The sequence below is a fragment of the Gymnogyps californianus genome, chromosome 28, assembly GCF_018139145.2.
Source record: "Gymnogyps californianus isolate 813 chromosome 28, ASM1813914v2, whole genome shotgun sequence".
Classification (NCBI taxonomy): Eukaryota; Metazoa; Chordata; class Aves; order Accipitriformes; family Cathartidae; genus Gymnogyps; species Gymnogyps californianus.
In genome coordinates this window covers 2,367,856-2,386,016 of record NC_059498.1, presented here as the reverse complement: position 1 = coordinate 2,386,016, position 18,161 = coordinate 2,367,856, and the positions used below count along the sequence as shown (strand labels likewise).

General features: G+C 59.0%; 3 protein-coding genes across 3 annotated transcripts; 1 reads left to right on the top strand and 2 right to left on the bottom strand.

Annotated features, from left to right (window-relative positions):
* Nucleotides 1-394: 394 nt before the first annotated feature.
* GFAP (glial fibrillary acidic protein) lies at nucleotides 395-5,161 on the top strand. The gene is made up of 9 exons (XM_050911783.1): nucleotides 395-861; nucleotides 1,561-1,621; nucleotides 1,906-2,001; nucleotides 2,076-2,237; nucleotides 3,185-3,310; nucleotides 3,524-3,744; nucleotides 3,957-4,000; nucleotides 4,696-4,781; nucleotides 5,120-5,161. Exons 1-9 carry the CDS (start codon nucleotides 395-397, stop codon nucleotides 5,159-5,161), a joined length of 1,305 nt encoding a protein of 434 aa, XP_050767740.1.
* Nucleotides 5,162-8,254: 3,093 nt separating this feature from the next.
* FAM187A (family with sequence similarity 187 member A) lies at nucleotides 8,255-9,499 on the bottom strand. The gene has a single exon (XM_050912056.1). It carries the CDS (start codon nucleotides 9,497-9,499, stop codon nucleotides 8,255-8,257), a length of 1,245 nt encoding a protein of 414 aa, XP_050768013.1.
* Nucleotides 9,500-11,630: 2,131 nt separating this feature from the next.
* On the bottom strand, nucleotides 11,631-17,120 carry CCDC103 (coiled-coil domain containing 103). The gene is made up of 3 exons (XM_050911940.1): nucleotides 16,978-17,120; nucleotides 13,839-13,971; nucleotides 11,631-12,250 (listed from the first exon to the last, which is right to left on the bottom strand). Exons 1-3 carry the CDS (start codon nucleotides 17,118-17,120, stop codon nucleotides 11,777-11,779), a joined length of 750 nt encoding a protein of 249 aa, XP_050767897.1. The 3' UTR covers nucleotides 11,631-11,776.
* Nucleotides 17,121-18,161: the final 1,041 nt, after the last annotated feature.

The window sequence follows — 18,161 nt, the reverse complement described above, 5'->3', positions numbered from 1 at the left end:
GCACCCAGCACCCATGGTGTCCTGCAACATTGCACCCGGTGCCTGTGGTGCCCCATGGCATTGCACCCAGCCTTGCGCCCAGCACCCACCCACCAGCTGCCCCATGGGTGCCCGTGGCCACTGCTCTGCCTCCCACCCTGGCATGTGCCCCAGGCCCCCCCTGGGCCCCGGCAGTGCCCGCCGGGGGGGCAGGCGGTGGGCAGGGGGCTGTGGCGCAGTGCCCGGGCTGTGTGCCAGGGCGCATCCGCCCCCGCCGGGCGCCACAAAGGCTGGCTTCTGTGCCGGCCCTCTGGCTCCCTGGCCGGCGGCCAGCGCCGGGGCGGCTGGCGGGGCCAGGGGCCCCCAGGCTCCATAAAACCCTCCAGGCCGGGCACATCGCGCCCACCCCGTCAGCATGGAGAGCCAGCGGCTGTCCTCCTACGGCCGCCGCTTTGGCGCTGCCACCCCGGTGTACCGGGTGCTCCCCGCCAGCCCCCCAGCCCGGCTCCGGGCCCCCCGCAGCACCCAGCCGGGTCTCCGCGTGGGTGCCCGCCTGGGGTCGGGCAAGATGGACTTCTCGCTGGCTGCGGCGCTCAACTCAGAGTTCAGGGAGACGCGCACCAACGAGAAGGTGGAGATGATGGAGCTCAACGACCGCTTCGCCAGCTACATCGAGAAGGTCCGGCTCCTGGAGCAGCAGAACAAGGTGCTGGTGGTGGAGCTGAACCAGGCGCGGGACCAGGAGCCCTCGCGTCTGGCCGACGTCTACCAGGAGGAGCTGCGTGACCTGCGGCGCCACGTGGAGCAGCTGGCCACCGCCAAGGCCCGTCTGGAGATCGAGAGGGACAACCTTGCCGAGGACCTTGGCAGCCTCCAGCAGAAGTAAGGTGCTGCCCTGCTTGGGGTATTCCTGGGGACCAAGGTGGCCACCAGGACCAGGATGATGATGAGGACCAGGGTGGTGATGGGGACCAGGGTGGCTACCAGGAGCAGGATGGCGCTGGGGACCAAAGTGGCCACCAGGACAGGATTGAGAGAGGCCGCTGGGATGGGTGTCAGGGTGATCACCAGGACCAGGGTGGCCACCGGGACCAGAGTGGCAGCAGGGACCAGGATGGCCACCAGGATGGTGATCAGGGTTGTCCTGGGGACCAGGGTGGTGATGGGGACCATGGTGGTGGCAAGGACCAGGGTGACCCTTGGGACCAGGATGAGGACTGGGGTGTCCCCAGGGATCAGGGTGGCCACTGAGACGGAGACTAGCGTGGCCACCAGGACCAGGGTAGCCCTGGGGACCAGGCACTGATGGGCACCAGGGTGGTGACGGGGACATGGGTGGCAACAGGGACCAGGGTGACGCCTGGGAACAGTGTGGGACGGTGGCAGGGTGTGTGGGATGGGCACATGCACCGACGCGGGGTGCGGGTGCTGGTGGCATGGGGCTGCATTGATCCGGGGGTCCGTCCGTGGGGCTGAGAGTAACAAGTAACGGTGCCTAATGAGTAACGGTGCCTAACGAGTAACGGTGCCTAATGACTAACGATGCTGAGCGGGCAACGGTGCCTCTCTGCTCTGGTGCAGGCTGCAGGACGAGGTGACCCTGCGGCTGGAGGCCGAGAGCAACCTGGCTGCCTACAGGCAGGTGAGGGCAGGGGCCAGATCCTGCATCCCCCATCCTGCACCCCAGGGGCTCAGCCCCCAGCTCAGCCTCCCTCAGGGAGGGGCTCAGGGCTCCCTCAGATGGGGCAGGGATGGAGCAGGGATGGGGAAGGGATGGAGCAGGGATGGGAAAGGGATGGGCATGGACAGATGGGACAGGGATGGGGCAGGGATGGGCAGGAACCGGCAGGGCCAGGCAGCTCAGGAGGGAGCAGACCCAGGTGGCCAGCCCTGGGGACAGTCCCTCCTGTCCCGCCGCGGTGACAGGACGTGGACGCTGCCGCCTTGGCTCGCCTGGACCTGGAGCGGCGGGTGGGGACCCTGCAGGACGAGATCGCCTTCCTCCGCAAGGTCCACGAGGAGGTAACCCCGCTTGAGGGGGCTAGCAGGGGTCCCGGGGCTCAGGGGGGGCTGGGCTGACCCCCACTGTCCCCCAGGAGCTGCGGGAGCTGCAGGAGCAGCTGGCCCGGCAGCGGGTGCACGTTGAGGTGGACGCAAGCAAGCCGGACCTGACTGCCGCCCTGCGTGACATCCGCAGCCAGTACGAGGCCATGGCCGCCAGCAACGTCCAGGAGACGGAGGAGTGGTACAAGTCCAAGGTGCGGTGGGAGCCGGTCACCCAACGGATCGGTGGCCTGGCTGTCCCCTCCTGGGATATCACCTTCTCGGGGCTGGGGTTGACCACCCCAGGGGTGGGTGGCTCTGCTTGGTGGTGGTGCATGGGGTGTGGGATCCCTGCTGTCCCTGCTTGTGTCCCGTGTCCTGGTTTGGTCCCCGGGGGAGCAGGGATGTGTCCCCTGTGGTGAGGCACATAGGCACGGTCCCTAAGGAGTTGTGTTCACAATGACATGGCCCACGTGCGCTGTCCCACCTGAGCAGGGACATGTCCCCTGTGACATCCCAAGGCACCGTCCCTCCCACCCACAAAGCAGGGACATGTCCCCAGCAACACCTGCCATCAGGGATGTGTCCCATGTCCACTGTCCCATCATCTCAAGGGAGCAAGGACATGCCTCCACGACACACGCCATTGGCCACATGCCCCACATGCACTGTCCCTTCCACCCACAAAAGCAGGGACACGTCCCCAGCACCACGTGCCATTGGGGGCACATCCCATGTGTGCTGTCCCTTCCTCCCATGGGAGCAGGGATGTGTCCCCACGACACGTGCTGCTGGGGCCACAGCCCTCCCATGGGAGCTGGGATGTCCCCAGGACACGTGCCTTTGGGGATGTCCCACGTGTCCCTTCCTGCTGCGTGAACAGGGCCATGTCCTCAGTGCCACACCAAGTGCATGTCCCATGTGCACTGTCCCCTCCTCCCATGGGAGCAGGGACATGTCCCCAGTGACACATGGCACTGGGGACACGTCCCATGTGCACCATCCCAACACCCTGCAAGGTCAGGGATGTTTCTCCATGCCACGTGCTACCAGGGCTGTGTCCCTCCTGTGGAGCAGAGCAGGGTTGTGTCCCCACGCCATGTGCCACCGGGACACATCCCTGCCACGTGGTCCCATCCCATGGCACGTGTGTCCCCCCCAGTTCGCAGACCTGACGGACGCAGCCGCCCGGCACGCAGAGGCCCTGCGCGCGGCCAAGCAGGAGGCCAACGAGTACCGGCGGCAGCTCCAGGCCCTCACCTGCGACCTGGAGGCTCTGCGGGGTTCGGTAGGTGATGGCCGTGGGGTGCAAGGTGGGGGACACGGCCTCGGGGAGCTGCCGCCACCACGGCGTTCCCTGGCACAGCGGTGGGGACCACCAGCCAATGCTGGGGGAATGGCTGGTCCCCAAGGATGGGAGATGGATGGGCACCGTGGAGAGCCCCCAGCTCCTGGGAGAAGGTGGCCGTGGAGGGTGTCACGTCCCCTCGTGGCCCCCCAGAACGAGTCCCTGGAGAGGCAGCTGCGGGAGCTGGAGGAGCGCTACGCCCTGGAGACAGCCGGCTACCAGGACACGGTGGTGCGGCTGGAGGAGGACATCCGCAGCCTCAAGGAGGAGATGGCCCGGCACCTGCAGGAGTACCAGGATCTGCTCAACGTCAAGCTGGCCCTTGACATCGAGATTGCCACGTACCGCAAGCTGCTGGAGGGCGAGGAGAGCAGGTGACGGCAGAGTGGGGGCTCCGTCCTGCCCCTCTCCCCATCCCCAGCCATGCCCCAAACCAAGCCCAAGTCCTCGTGGTCCCTCTGGGGTGTCCAGCTCGGTTGGGGACCATCCTCCAGCCCTCCTGCCCCAGCCCTGGGCAGGGTGGAGCTGGTGGGCGGCGGGTGACAGGACCCCATGCTCTTCCCAATGCCCACTGTTGCTCCTGCAGGATCACCATCCCTGTGCAGAGCTTCTCCAACCTGCAGATCCGAGGTGAGGCTGTGGCCATGCGTGAGGCAGGGGGGACAGGATGGTGGCACAAGCAGGGGTGGCCTCTGGGGGCTGCATGGGAGGAGATGCCGTCTCAGCCATTCCTGCCCCATCCAGAGGGACCGGGAGGTTTTCCTCCGAATTTCAAGGAACGAGGACTCCTGGGTTCTCCCAAGACGGGGGGAGGAGTGTGCCATGGTCACATCCCCAAGGCCGAGCATGTCCCCAAGGCCAATGACGTCGCCAAGACTGACCACACCACCATGTCCCCAGTGCCAACCACATCCCCAAGGCCAGTGACATCCCAAGGCCAATTGTGTTCCCCAGTGCCAACTGTGTCCCCAAGGACAACCCTGTCCCCAAGCCCAATCACATCCCAAAGCCACCCATGTCCCCATGACCAACCACATCTCCAAGGTCCCCAATACCAACTCTGTCCCCAAGGCTAATCACATCCCAAAGCCAGCCACATCCCCAGTGCCAACCACATCCCCAAGGCCAACTGCATCCCCAAGGCCAACCATGTCCCTGAGGCCAACAGTGTCCCTGAGGCTGGTCATGTCCCCAGGGCCGCTGTCTCCCATGGTTCAGGGTTTTCCAGCCCAACCTGTTTCCTTTGGGCCCCTCCACTTGAGCGTGGCTGGAAGGGCTACACCCCAGACACCGGGTCACCGCCATGTCCTGCCCATGTGCCCTAGAGACCAGCCTGGACACTAAATCCACGTCAGAAGCCCATCTGAAGAGGAGCATCGTGGTCAAAACTGTGGAGACCAGGGATGGAGAGGTGAGAAGTCCTCATTCATGTCACCCATGCTGCCTCCCCTCCACCCCCACCTCCCCACGGGGTGTCCCCAAGGGGGTCACTCATCATGCACATGGGACCACCATACCCAAGCCCCAGGAGCAGCCCGGGCAGGGAGCCAGTGATCCCAGTGCCCTGAGGGCATGGCATGAACTGGCTCTGGACTGTGGTGGAGCTGAGCCTGGCAGCTCATAGAGAAAACTATCCCCGTCCCCGTCCCTGTCCCTGTCCCTGTCCCTCTCCCCAGGCTTGTTCAGAGCCCAGGCAGGCTCAGCCGGGGGGAGAGCCCGAGGTGATGGTCCCTCTCCCTCTGCCTCCAGGTGATCAAGGAGTCCAAGCAGGAGCACAAGGAGGTGGTGTAGGGCGGGTGAGCCACAGCAGCCGCATGCTCGTAGCCGTAGCTCCGTAGGTCCCGTCCGATGCTGCGAGGGAGCCCCACGGCAAGGCATAGGTCACGGGAGGAGCCGGTGGTGCTTCGGTGGGGGGCATCTCCCTTCCATCCACCCCTCACCTCTCCCACATCGCCCCATGCCCCAGGGACCCCGCTGACACCCTGTCTGGGGCTGGCTGCCAGCAAAGCACCCATCCAACCGGGCACTGTGTGGGAAGGGGATGGGCAATACCCGGAGGAGGCGAGCAGTACCGGGCAGAGCCGAGCTCCCCCACCGGGTTGCTACCACATTCCCACGGCACGGAGGCGCCGGCGGTTTTGGGCCCGTGCCTGCGCTCGCCCTGGGTCTCCAGCTCGCCAATGCCCAGGGAGAGGGTCCGTCCTGTTTCGATCTCCGTGCACCGGTCGGACAAGATGATGGTGCCAAGAGCATCTCTCCCTGCATCCCACCTTGCTGCCCTCTCTCTGGTCTGGGAGGCCGCCCCGAATCTCCCCAGTGCACCCAGGCCCGGAGCACCCTTGCGGTGGGGGGGCTGCAGGGTGCAAGGTACCTTTCCCTATCACCAAGCATCGGGTGGGCAGGAGGCACAGGCAGGAGGAAGGGGAGGATGGAGAGGCAGGGTGCTGTCGGGATGGTGTCAAAGGGTGATGAAATTGGGATAATGAGGGGTTCCTGGGGACGCTGGGGTGTCCGGGTGGTTTGTGGGGCTGGAGCAGTGGTGGGCACACCAGGCTGGGTGGCCTCAAGGGCTTCTCCTGGCACAGAGCTATGGGGCTGTCCTGACCCCCACTGGGTGTCTGCCACCCAGGTGCCCCCATCGCCGTGGTGGGGAAAAACAGTCCCGAGGGGCTCGTGGCGATGGGTGACCCATGGCCGTGTGCCTGGCCCCTCGCCTGGGGGGGTCCCACGCAGGTGAAAATGGAGAGGAGGGGAGCACAGAGGAGGAGGAGGAGGAGGGTGTCGGGGCACCCACGGGTGCTCTCACAGTAGGAGGTGCCTCCTGCAACCCAGGAGTGACGGGGGAGGACAAACGGAGCTGTCCTCGTCCTGCCTGTCCCACCCGGGGTCACACTAGGAGCCAGGGGGACTGGGGACTGGGGCTGCCCTGGTCACAATCCCTGCCACGCATGGAGCCCAAGCCCACCCCCCACATGGACATTCAAGATAGGGTTGGAAGAAATCCCTTGTCCCTGGGCTCCATGTGGCCCTGTCCCCCAGTCTGTCCTCCTGTGCTCCCCCCGGACCAGCACATGCCACCGGCCCACCCAGGGCCATCGCCCAGCCCGGTGCTCGCCTGCAGCCCCCGTCCCCACCTTCGATTTAGCTACTGACCACGAGTGAAACCTGCCCTGATGCCACCTAACGTAGGAGCAACGACCCAGCAGCACTTCTCATACCCCGTAAGCCCTTTGGGATGAGCACACGAGATGCTACTCGGATGCCATCCCCCTTGTCCCCTCTGTCCCCCTCATCCCCAGCATCCTCATGGCTCAGGTGCTGAGCATGCTTTGCAGCTACCGACCCCAGAAAGGCCATTCCTGGGGCAGGAGATGTTATAGGAGTCCTGGGTGCTGCCCAGGTTTGGCATCCACGGTGGGATGGCGGTGGCTCGGGGTGCTCAGTCCCTCGCGAGCAGCCTCCAGCTGGAGCTTTGCAGCCCACATTGCTACTGAATTAATGCACTAACGCTCACAGCAGCTTGAGATGAGAAATAAAGCTAACGCAAGCGCTGTGCTTCCACGGTTGTGCCTGCAAACCGCCTCTCCGCAGCCGGTGCTGTGGGTTATTTGGGGTTAGCCGGGGCGGCGAGGCCCTTCGGGAGCCCAAACCAAGCTCAAAGTCGCTGGGGGACGCAAGCTGAGTGCTGTACCCCAAGGCACGGCCAACGCTTCAGGGGTCAACACCCGTAAGGGACTGCAACGCAGGGGAGGTGGGTGCAGGGATAACCCCCCCAGAGCCGGCAGCCAGGCAACGGGGTGGGAGAGATCCCCTTCCCAGGAGGGAGGGAGGGGAAGCAGGGATCTGCTCGGGGTTCTTCAACCTCAAACCCAGCTCCTTCCCTGCACAAACCCAGGCTGCGGCTCCTGGGAAGCTCCTGGGATCGGCTGCAGCTCTCAGGACTGATGGTGGATTTGAGACCCTGCACATCATCTACACGGTTCAAGTGCTTGAGCATCGCTGGGACCCTCAGTGCTGCCCTCCTGGACAGCGGGATTTCTCCTGGGAAAGCTGAAATCCCCAAGCTGCATCCTTGAAAAAAGGAGTGGAGATGAGCCCCGTGGGGAAGTCCTGCTCCACGCTGAGGAGCAAGCAAGTGGCCACCTAAACCCTGTAGAGATGCCATCCTCTTTGGAGGACATGCATAATAATTTTGTCAGGCATAAATATTGACTCACAAGTCTGTGCTGAGTCGGGTGAGTTAAAAAAACCAACCAAAAACCAGAGAAATTTCTGAAGAAAGTCACCAGATTAATTTGAAAAATATTTTTTTTTTCCTTCAAAAATGAAAAAATGTTTAAACCAAAATTTTAAAAAATGGGTTTGCTCCAGCGAAGGAGCTCAAAGGAGCATTGAACGTTTTGAAACGTTGGCACTCAAAGTTCTCAGCAATGAAAAAAAGTTAAAAAAAAGGGTAAGAAAAGCAAGACTTAATTGGATTAAAATAGTTTGGTGGATCTTTTTAGCAGCCTCTTAGAAAAACAGCTCTAATAAATCACTGATGCGGTTCGAGAACTCTGTAGAGCTTGGCCAGAAGATCTTGCAACAACTCCAAGTATTCTTTTGAAAAGGACTATATTGAGCTTAAAACCCCACCGCAAGCCAGCAGCAGAGCCAGGAACAAATTGTGGCGGTGTGAAATCCCCGCCTGGCCCTACTAAGCCATGCCAATCCGCAGCACGAGGAGTCTTCCACATCAGTCCTCACTGTCACGCTTTTGACCCAAAAGGGAGAATGAGCGGGCGCTGGCAGCATTTTCATTTCTAATGGTCAGAACATTAGAAATTTCTACGGGGAGGATGGTCTGAGGTGCAAGAGTGACCTGTCGGGGCCGTGGTGGAGATGCTACGTCCTGGCAGGGCACCTGAACACCTGCCAGCAGCAGCGGCACACGTGGATGACGATGAAGATGATGCTGATGAGGACGTAGCTCATGCCGATGGTCTTGACAGCATAGATTGTCTCGGGATCATTGAGCGTCCGCCGGTGCCGGTGCTGGTAGATCACGCTAAGCCGGAAGCCGGCCACCATCTCGCCCTCCCGCCAGCAGAAGTAGGTGCCTCCATCGCTGACCCGGACCCGCTGGATGTGCAGGTGGTTTCCGTGGTCGATGAAGACCCGCATGCTCCTGTTGACACCGACGAGGTAGCGGGAGCGGTAGAGCCGGACGGAGTCCTTGTCCCAGGCCACGGCATGCTCAGGCCGGGCTCCTGGGCACGCAATGATCAGGCCACTTCCAACAGGCTGCTTGTGAAACTGCGTGGGGACGCGGGGTAGCCAGGGCTTCTCGCCTAGCTTGGAAATGACATTGGAGATGGCCTGCACGCCTTCCTCAGGGACCTCCTCCTTCAGGCAAGGGGTCAGGCAGCTTCGGATGGCCACCTCGGGTCTCCGGAGGCGGCTGGGGTGCTGGAAATGTGCAGGGACAGCCCGCGAGCCGCAGGATGTGACGTTGGGCACAGCAGCGCGGTATCGGGGGTGCAGCTGGGCACTCTGCACGTAGCACAGCCCGATCCGCCGCTGCTCGCCTCTCACCTCACAGCGGTCACATCTGGTCCAGTCCCAGAAAGTGGTGAAGAGGCTGAAGAGCTTCTCTGTGTAGTCGTCCTGGACGTGCTGGCCTCTGTCCACAAAAGCCACCGTGATGTGCTTGGTGGGCTGCACATCCACGTCATAGCCATAAAAGAAGTCCCCTTTCTTAGTGCCGCACATGTAGTGTCCCGAGTCCGTCACCTGGGCTCGGAAGACGATGAGACTGAACATCCGGATACTGAAACGCTTCAGCACATCGCTGCCCGCGTGGATATCGCCCGAGTCGACAACCACGGTGCCAGCAAAGTCTGTCAGGACTGTGGTTTCATGGCTGCCCAAGTTCTTCTGGAAGTACCAGATGACAGAAGAGACCTCTTCGGGCTTGCAATTGCAAGGGAGCTCGAAGGTCATGTCAGCCAAGTAAGCGGCGTTGTCGAACATCAAGAAAGCGGGACAAGCCATTCTCTTGAACACATCTTCTTTCTCTTCAATCGCAAAAGCATGGAGAACATCTACCAGGCAGAGGAGAACGGCGGCTCCCAGCAGCCTCGACTCCATCGCACCGGGCGGTCTCTGCAGTCAGTAGAACTAACCCAGCCACTGCGTCCTCAGCAAGGACGGCAGGAACCCGCGCATGGGGTTAGCAGTGCCAGTGCCAGGCAGGGATGATGCACACACCAGCTCACTCACCAAAGATGGGGTTTGCAAATGACCCCCCCATCTGCAGTGCACGTGGCTGACAGCAGGGATCAAACGGCAGCTGAATATCCCATCCCAGCTGAATATCTGCTGGGAGGCACTCCGTCCCCCCCCCGGCGCAGGCTGTCCCCTGGGACACAGACTCTAGAATCTCTCCTCTCCCCCAGCTGCTCTAGAGTGTTGTCTGTGCCCCGGACAACGAGCAGGCAGGTCGTTTGTGCAGCACAGCCGTGGAGGGAAGATTCAGCGATGGAAGCATGGTGGGAACAAGGGAACAGCCACCATCTTCTTGAAAGGTACACGTGCAGTAAATGTTAATTGTTGCTCTGACCCCTCAAAGCGCAGCAAACGCAGAGAAGACCCTCCTCCCACAGCAGCTGACCTCCGTAGCCCAGAAGAACAGGTTTCAAACATGGTATTTAGACTTCTACATCCTCCCTGGTGGCTTTCCAAGGGTTTGTGTGCTGAAGCCCCTTCACACAGGTAATGTTTGAGACTCCCCCTCTCTGAGTGGTGGAGTGAGGCTTTTTGTTCACGTTACCCTTGCCTGGGCTGATGCTGGAACCAGCCCTGGAGGCGTTAAATGCACCTCTCCTACGGTGAAGGTGAGCCATTTGCTCCCCACTGACTCTGGCTGGACCTTCAGCTCAGCTATTGGCACTTCTTGAGCAGACGCTCAGGTCAGACCATGAAGTGACTGACTGGGAAACTGATCCCAGCTGGTCTAACAGCCCGTCCTCCCGTAAACATTCACACAACCTCTCCTGTACTTCCTTTATCCTGAGTCTTCTCACCAAACCATGGGGATTTTCCCTTTCCCCAAGTGATGGGGATGCAGCAGGCTGCTCCCATCCTGGACATAGGATGTGAGTGCAAGCCCTGAGCCTCGGGACTGCTGAAAGCACTGTGCCTGTTCCCACCAGTGCTGTAACTGTCATGCCGAAGCTGTTCCTGCATCCACATCCTTCATCCTGACCTTGGGTAACTCCAGGATCTTCTTGTTTCGTTTAAGACTTCAGCTCTCAGCTTTCTGCTAGTCCTCAGGTTTGCAAGTGTTATCCAAAGGCAAGAGGAATGGCACCCACAACAGATTGCGGGGACACAGATGTCCCCAAGATAGATGCCACAAAGTCCAACATTCAAGTGCCAGGCCTCAGAGATGAATCTGAAGCCTGCAATTAGGTGCCTAGTGGTTTCTACAGAGAAGGTGGGAGAGGGATGGTTATAGTCTGCCAGAGTCACTCTACCTTTTGCTCTGCTAGATGGGTTTTGGAACAAAATGGACCTGACAGTTGTTTCTGAGCTGATTTCAAGGCAGTCTGAGCAATGTAACGTACACCGGGCTGCTCAGCACACTTGGGAGAAGCTTGAGGATCCTCCCAGACCAGAACTGCAAGAGAGCTTGGTGGGTAGGTGCTGAGCTGTGCCATATGAGGGCCTCTCTGGTCTGCAACCAAAACAGAAGTGCGACTCAATTTAGACAGAATATTAGGCAGCTCTGGAGAGTGTCTTTGTTGGACTGATGCCTGTCAGTTCCTTCTAAATTTCAATTTATGTGGAATTTCAGCAAACCAGATAGTGTCCGAGATCACAGGACCATGAGGTGACAGGATCTCTGAGGTTTACCCCACGCCCTGCTGTTTGAGGTAAAATAATAGTAAAATAGCTGGTTGGATCAGTCCCAGATATACCACCTTGCACAGCATTTCCACCTCTGTCAGCCCATTCTACCTTCAGTGGCTGCATGGTTAACCACGAAGTGTCATTGATTACATTTCTTAAATCCCCTGAGTGACAACAGACAGAGATGAAGAAGGGAAGGGACTATTTGGGTTTTGGTTTTTCCTTCAAAAATACCAGCCAATTTTTTCTTTCCCTCGGTTGTTCTCCTCATCTAAGAGATTCTCACAGAGCCATTCTGTGAGGACACCCTGCCCCAGAGATCACAACACAGTCCTCTCGGTAACTAACCTTTATTTGTGCAGAACTATTGCTCTGGGTGGCTCCCAGGTACAGAGAAACGTACAGAAGTGCTCCATAAGTATCCGATTTATCCGTCTCGCACGGTGATGCCAAAGTCAAGCTTTGAGCCTCTTTTGCACTCTGTTTCTGCGTGACCCTGGTGCTTCTGCTCCTTCACTTGACCTGGTAACATTTCATCAGCTCCATCACTATCCTTTCCTGCTCAGTTTCCTTTTGCAAGCTAGAGTCCATGAGGTGGGCTTCCCTCTCTGCTTCGCAGCCGGCTGGGCTGCTGGGATGGCCAGCGGTCCAATAATCCCTGCTCATGCTCCGCAGCTTCCTAAACAAATCCCTGCTGCTCTCCTTCTCCGACTCGCTCAGAAGATCCACGTTTAACCCGAAGCGCTTGGTGCCCGAAAGGCTCTGTAAGATCTGAAGGATGGCATCTCTGTCTTCATGACAGACGTTCTCTGCCAGCACTGTAAGGAATTCACCCAGGAGGCCAAAGCTCAAGTCAGCCTGAAAGATTCTGCCCAAGGCCTTCCCTCCAAGTTCAAGCAAAAACTGGTATTTTTCTGTTCCACTTTTTAAGCATCTGCGCCAATCTCTGTAAAATTCAGCAGAGGTTCTGGGCAGTTGATCCAGTTCCTGAAGGAAAAAATAGTTAGCCAGTGCCTTTTGTTTTGTTCCCACTTGAAGGTTTTTATCCCCCCTTGCCCTCCTTGATCAGCCTGTGGATGGCTGAGATGTTTTTAATACAGGCTTTGATAGCACAAAGGGCTGCATAAAGCTTGTGAGGCGGCAAAACATAAAGACAAAGAAATACCATGTTCCTCAAGCCCCACAGAAACCAGAGAACTTCAAGGGAAAATAGTGGAAGAATGGATGAGACATGAAACTCGGCATGGATGAACAGAGACCAGTAGTGGAGTAACCTCAACCCTAACCAGAACCAGACACGCTGCCCAGTTTGGATCCACCATCACTGCTCAGGAAGGGATTTCCTCGAGATCGGGGTAGTTCAGTGAAAACCTCGGCTCCATCTTGAGCACTGTTAGGCAAATCAGAGGAGTGAGGAGATAAAAGAGATGAGATGTAAAACCCAGAAAATATGCAGATGGGCCTAACACACCATCTCGTAACATACTGCATTTGTATGGGTCTGTGGCAGAGAGCTTGCGCTAAAAGAGAGCCTAGCTCAATGTGGCATCTCCAGATAAAAGGAAATCCTGTTTTATACAACATGTAATTGAACTGCTGAACTCGTCACTGCTGAGTTAACTGACGCACAGACTGAAGGAGGATTAAAATGTTTAGGCTTTTATACAGATAGCGAGAACAAGGCACAGCAACATCAGGCTGTGTCTAAACACAAAATGGAGAAGCCCTGGAGATCAGAGCCCAAGCGCTAACGGGATTAGGAACAGAATTTGCTCTGGGCATATCATTGCTCAGTCTAAGAAAACACAAAGCTGCCTAGAAGAGTTGCAAAAAGATCTCATAATAAAGAGGCAAATGAAATTCAGTGTCAAAAAAATCCATGAGAAACATCCATGGGAAATGTGCCCAGCTACACGTCCAGTGACCAGGACTCTCCAGCGTGGGTAGAGTCCACTGGAGGGGGCAGGACAGATGTCACTCAAGTCACAAATGACCTGCAGAGAAGATGTTTAGTCACCGTTTCCCACAACTGAGGAACTAAGGAGCATCCAGTGAACTCATCAGGCAGGAGGTTTAAAACAAAATAGCACTTTTCCATATCATGCATAATTAAACTGCGGGGTGAAAAAGAACTGGCTATGTTCAGAGAAGATCTGCAGTCTGTGCCTATTACATGTGATGATCCAGGCGCACAACCCTGGCTCTCGGTCTCTAAACTGCAGCCAGCCGGAAGAGTATGGTCAAGGGAGGGCACTCTTCCCCAAGAATCTGTTATTGGCCACCATCAGAGGCAGGGTATTGGGAGCTCTGGTCTGACGCTGTGCAGTTGGTCTTAGATTCCCACAGGGTTCAAGGAGACTCTTCTTGAAGCAGCTGGTGCAAGCTCTTATCAGACGCAAAGTAGGGGCCAAGACTGAACCTTGTGGTTATCTAAACACCAGTGTTCCTGGGGACTTTGAGGGCTTGCCCACATGTAGAGACATTTCTGAATAACTCTCACATTTTAAAATAATACCCAAATTACTCTGGAGTCATTTTGAGATGTGGACAAAGTCCCGGAAAGCATCTCCCTCACCTGAGGTATTTCCACGTTGCTGGCTTGCGGGGCCTTGGCGTGGGCTGCACAGGGATTCCACAGCACGTTCCTCCTCTTACCCATCTTGTCCTTTTTCTCTAGGGGCTTCAGGTGTGATGCCAGCACAATGTTCCTGCAGGCAACAAGAAGGGGATGGGATACTTAGCAAGATCAAATACTCTGAGGCTTCGAGCTTCTTTTCTGAGGCAATTTCTGGGTTTGGGCCATGTATATCATCCAGAGGGACCTGGACAGGCTGGAGGAGTGGGCCCATGTGAACCTCATGAAGTTCAACAAGGCCAAGTGCAAGGGCCTGCAGCTGGGTTGGGGCAATCCCCAGTATCAATACAGACTGGGGGACGAAGGGATTGAGAGCAGCCCTGCAGGGAAGGACTCGGGGATACTGGCGGTTGAAAAATTGGCCATGAGCTGGCAACGTGCGCTTACAGTACAGAAAGCCAGTCGTATCCTGGGCTGCATCAAAAGAAGCGTGGCCAGCAGGTCGAGGGAGGGGATTCTTCCAGTACCTAAAGGGGGCCTACAAGAAAGCCGGAGAGGGACTTTTTACAAGGGCATGTAGTGATAGGACAAGGGGCAATGGCTTTAAACTGAAAGAAGGCAGATTTAGATTAGATATTAGGAAGAAGTTCTTTGCTGTGAGGGTGGTGAGGCACTGGAACCAGTTGTCCAGAGAAGCTGTGGATGCCCCATCCCTGGAAGTGTTCAAGGCCAGAATGGATGGGGCTTTGAGCAACCTGGTCTGGTGGAAGGTGTCCAGGCCCACGGCAGGGGGGTTGGAACTAGATGATCTTGAAGGTCCCTTCGAACCCAAACCATTCTATGATTCTATGATCATATGATTCTGCCCCTCTACTCTGCTCTGGTGAGACCCCCCCCGGAGCACTGCATCCAGCTCTGGGGTCCCCAGCACAAGACAGACATGGACCTGTTGGAGCGGGTCCAGAGGAGGCCACAGAAATGGTCCGAGGCCTGGAACAGCTCTGCTGTGGAGAGAGGCTGAGAGAGTTGGGGTTGTTCAGCCTGGAGAAGAGAAGGCTCTGGGGAGACCTTATTGTGGCCTTCCAGTATTTAAAGGGGGCTAACAAGAAAGACGGAGAGACACGTTTTACCAAGGCCTGTAGCGACAGGACAAGGGGCAATGGTTTTTAACTGACAGGGGGCAGGTTTAGATTGGACATAAGGAAGAAGTATTTTACGATGAGGGTGGTGGGACACTGGCACAGGTTGCCCAGAGAGGTTGTGGATGCCCCATCCCTGGCAGTGTTCAAGGCCAGGTTGGACAGGGCTTTGAGCGACCTGATCTAGGGATGGATGTCCCTGCCCATGGCAGGGGGTTGGACTGGATGATCTTTAAAGGTCCCTTCCAACCCAAACCATTCTGTGATTCTATCAACCAAGATCGGGATTCAAATGAGATCATGAAGCATCAGAGATGGGTCAGAGGAAAACAGAAGATATTGTGTGGGGCCCTTGAGAGGTACATCCTCCTCACACACTCAGTGTTAATCCAATCGTCAGGACCAACGAGGCAGGGATTTCCCTGTAGGCTGCAGCACCGTGATTCCTCCCCAGCACGGGGAATGGCTCACGCCCCAGGAGCTGGGCATTTCCACCCAGCAGTTCCTCCACAGCCAGAGCCTGAGGAACTGGCAGGACATTGTCTCCTCCTGCCTTTTTCTTACGGTACGCTGAAGTTTCTGTGGCTTTGGGATTTCCACAGGAAAGACCCTAAATTCTTACAGGACCTAGGGACTGTTTTGTAGCTTGCAGCGCACTGGGCAGGTACGTTTTTGTGGATTCATTTGAACTGAGCATCTTATTACACTGACATCTGTGACTGACTACAGCAGCCTGGACTCAGTGGTTCACGTGGTTCCTCTCACCCTGTGGGATGAATCCCTGTAGTTAGTCCTCCCAATAATGGGCAGGAGATCTCTGAAGGGGTCCAGCTCTCTGCTCCTATGCTAGCGTGGGCTAAACCAGTGAAGACGCTGCACCCACAGAGAGAAGCTGCTCTGTTACCTCCCTCAGATTACTTCTACTGTTACCAATGCACTGATAAAACAGCTTAAAATCACTCAGGAATCCTTTGATAGGGACTGGCAAGAAGGTTGGGGGCGAAAACACCATTTTAAAGTGTTTTGCTGCCTTTCAGGGATCAGACGACATCACTGAAGGCAGGCAGAGATGAAGCTGTGAATGAAATTTGATCTAGTCCTGTACAAGTCTACCAAGGGGTGGTCAAAGTCCTAGATCCACCCACAGATCCATCTGTGGATGTCAAGGGACATGGACTTCCCCAGACGGATCTATAGGTGGATCCAGGACTTTGGTGGGCGTTGGGAGAGCCCTGCGCTGCCTCTGCGGGGCATGCCTGCCATCCCCGGGCCACAAACCTGCTCCCAAACCAGCTTGGACAAAGCAGGGATGGGTTTGGGAGCATGAACATGCTGGGCAGCGTGCACAGGGACACGTGTCACCCTCTTCTGCACCACCACAATGGTAGGGGGCACACGGGGAGGAAAGGGAGGGCAGGGCAGGCCGGTGGGCCTTGGAGGGGGGGGTGCTGCGCCTGGGAATGGGGAGAGAGGCCAGCGTGCCGGAAGGGGGACAGCATGCCATCCCACTGCTGGTCCACAGCTTGGCCACCATGAGGACCTGCCCTGGAGCTGGCTGTTCCAGGCAGGAGCAGCTGGGATCTTAGCCCACACACATCAACCTGATGATTTTTTGGGGGCAAATCTTAAACAAGGCTGAGTTTCTGTCCCACCGGGGCTCTGTGCCATGGGGCCGTGGCCTTTTTGGGAATCCCAAAGCTGGGTTTGCTGCCCTGTCAAGCCACGCTTGTGGTCACCTGGAGCAGAAAGCACAGATAACCAGCTCAACCCCCTCTCAGAGCAAGATTTGAGCTCAAAACCCGGTGGGTGGGTGACCTTGTCTCTTAAGAGGTCCCAAAATTGGAGCTCCAAAAGAAAGAGCTCCAAAACTCACCCGTGAGGTTGGGCCGGCCCCATGGCAGGAGCGGCCGGCACCGAGCAAAGGTTCGGTGTTGACGAAGCCCTTTGGGGTAACGAAGCACCCGAATCCGCCCCCCTGCCCCAGGCATCCCCCATCGGACCTGAACTCCTCGTAGGAGGGGACGCGCTGGCGCACGGCCCGCAGCTTGGCATCGTTCTCCCTTTCCCGCCTCTCGTCGGCCGCCACCGCCGCCCGCAGCTCCCGCTCCAGCGCCCTGGGGTCGAGGGCTCCGTCCGCCTCCATCCCGGCCTGGCCTCCGACCGGGATCACGGGCAGGTGGGGCTTGGGGACCCCCGGCAGGGACCTGAGGCCTGTGGGGACAGGGGGTGACGCGGGGGACAGGGCCACCCCTGGGTGCACGGGGACCCCACTCCTACCGTGACAGTCCTGCCAGGGCTGGCCTTGGGCACCCCACTCCTATCGTGACAGCCCTGCCGGGGCTGGCCTCAGAGACCCCGCTCCCGTCACAACAGTCCTGTCAGGACTGGCCCCGGGGGCCCCACTCCTGTCGTGACAACCCCACTCTTGTCGTGATAGTCCTGCCAGGGCTGGCCTTGGGGACTCCACTCCTAGTGTGACAGCCCCGCCAGGTCACGCACACCGCTGGCCCCTGGGGACCCTCACTCTGTCGCGACAGCCCCGCCGCCCCCAGCCGAGCTCCCGCCGCCGCGCGCGGGCGCCCCTCCCGTCGCCATAGCGACAGGGCAGCGCACGCGAGGCCCCGGTGGGGCTGCCCCGGCCGCGCCTGACAGAACCGGCCCCGCCGCCCCGCGCGGCCCGGCCCGGCCGGCGGCCACCGGGACCCCGCCGAGACCGTCCTCCGCTTCGCCCGCCCCGCCCGGCGCTTCCCCCGCAGGCGCGGCGCTGACGGCGGACGCGGGGGATTCTGTCGCGACAGGCGGCGTGGGCAGCCCGGGGGCCTTCCCCGGCGGTGTCGGCGGCGCCGGCGGCGAGGATAGCGCGGCGGGTGAGAGCGGGACCGGGGCCGGGGTAGGCCCGGGGCAGCCGGGGAGGGGGCGGTGAAGGCGGAGGGCGCTCGGCGGGCGGGCCGGGGCCCGACGGGCGGTGCAGGGCTCCGGTGAGGGGCGGGCGGGCGGGCCTGCGGGGTCGCGCACGGCGCCGGCCGGGGCCGGGGCCGGGGCCGGGGTCGGGGTCGGGGTCGGGGTCGGGGCCGGGGTCGGGGCCGGGGTCGGGGTCGGGGTCGGGGTCAGGGCCGGGCCGGGCCGGGCAGGGAGCCCCGGTGCGGCGCAGTGGTGGGTGCTGTGGGTGGCTCGGGCAGGGATC

Excerpts from the sequence above, each read along its gene's own strand:
- GFAP (XM_050911783.1), top strand. The coding sequence starts at position 395 with ATGGAGAGCCAGCGGCTGTCCTCCTACGGCCGCCGCTTTGGCGCTGCC. Across the intron at positions 2,002-2,075 it reads TCCGCAAGGTCCACGAGGAG|GAGCTGCGGGAGCTGCAGGA; the intron begins GTAACCCCGCTT and ends ACTGTCCCCCAG. Across the intron at positions 3,745-3,956 it reads CTGGAGGGCGAGGAGAGCAG|GATCACCATCCCTGTGCAGA; the intron begins GTGACGGCAGAG and ends TTGCTCCTGCAG.
- FAM187A (XM_050912056.1), bottom strand. The coding sequence starts at position 9,499 with ATGGAGTCGAGGCTGCTGGGAGCCGCCGTTCTCCTCTGCCTGGTAGAT.
- CCDC103 (XM_050911940.1), bottom strand. The coding sequence starts at position 17,120 with ATGGAGGCGGACGGAGCCCTCGACCCCAGGGCGCTGGAGCGGGAGCTG. Across the intron at positions 13,972-16,977 it reads CCCTCCTACGAGGAGTTCAG|GAACATTGTGCTGGCATCAC; the intron begins GTCCGATGGGGG and ends TGTTGCCTGCAG. Across the intron at positions 12,251-13,838 it reads GCAACGTGGAAATACCTCAG|GAACTGGATCAACTGCCCAG; the intron begins GTGAGGGAGATG and ends TTTTTCCTTCAG.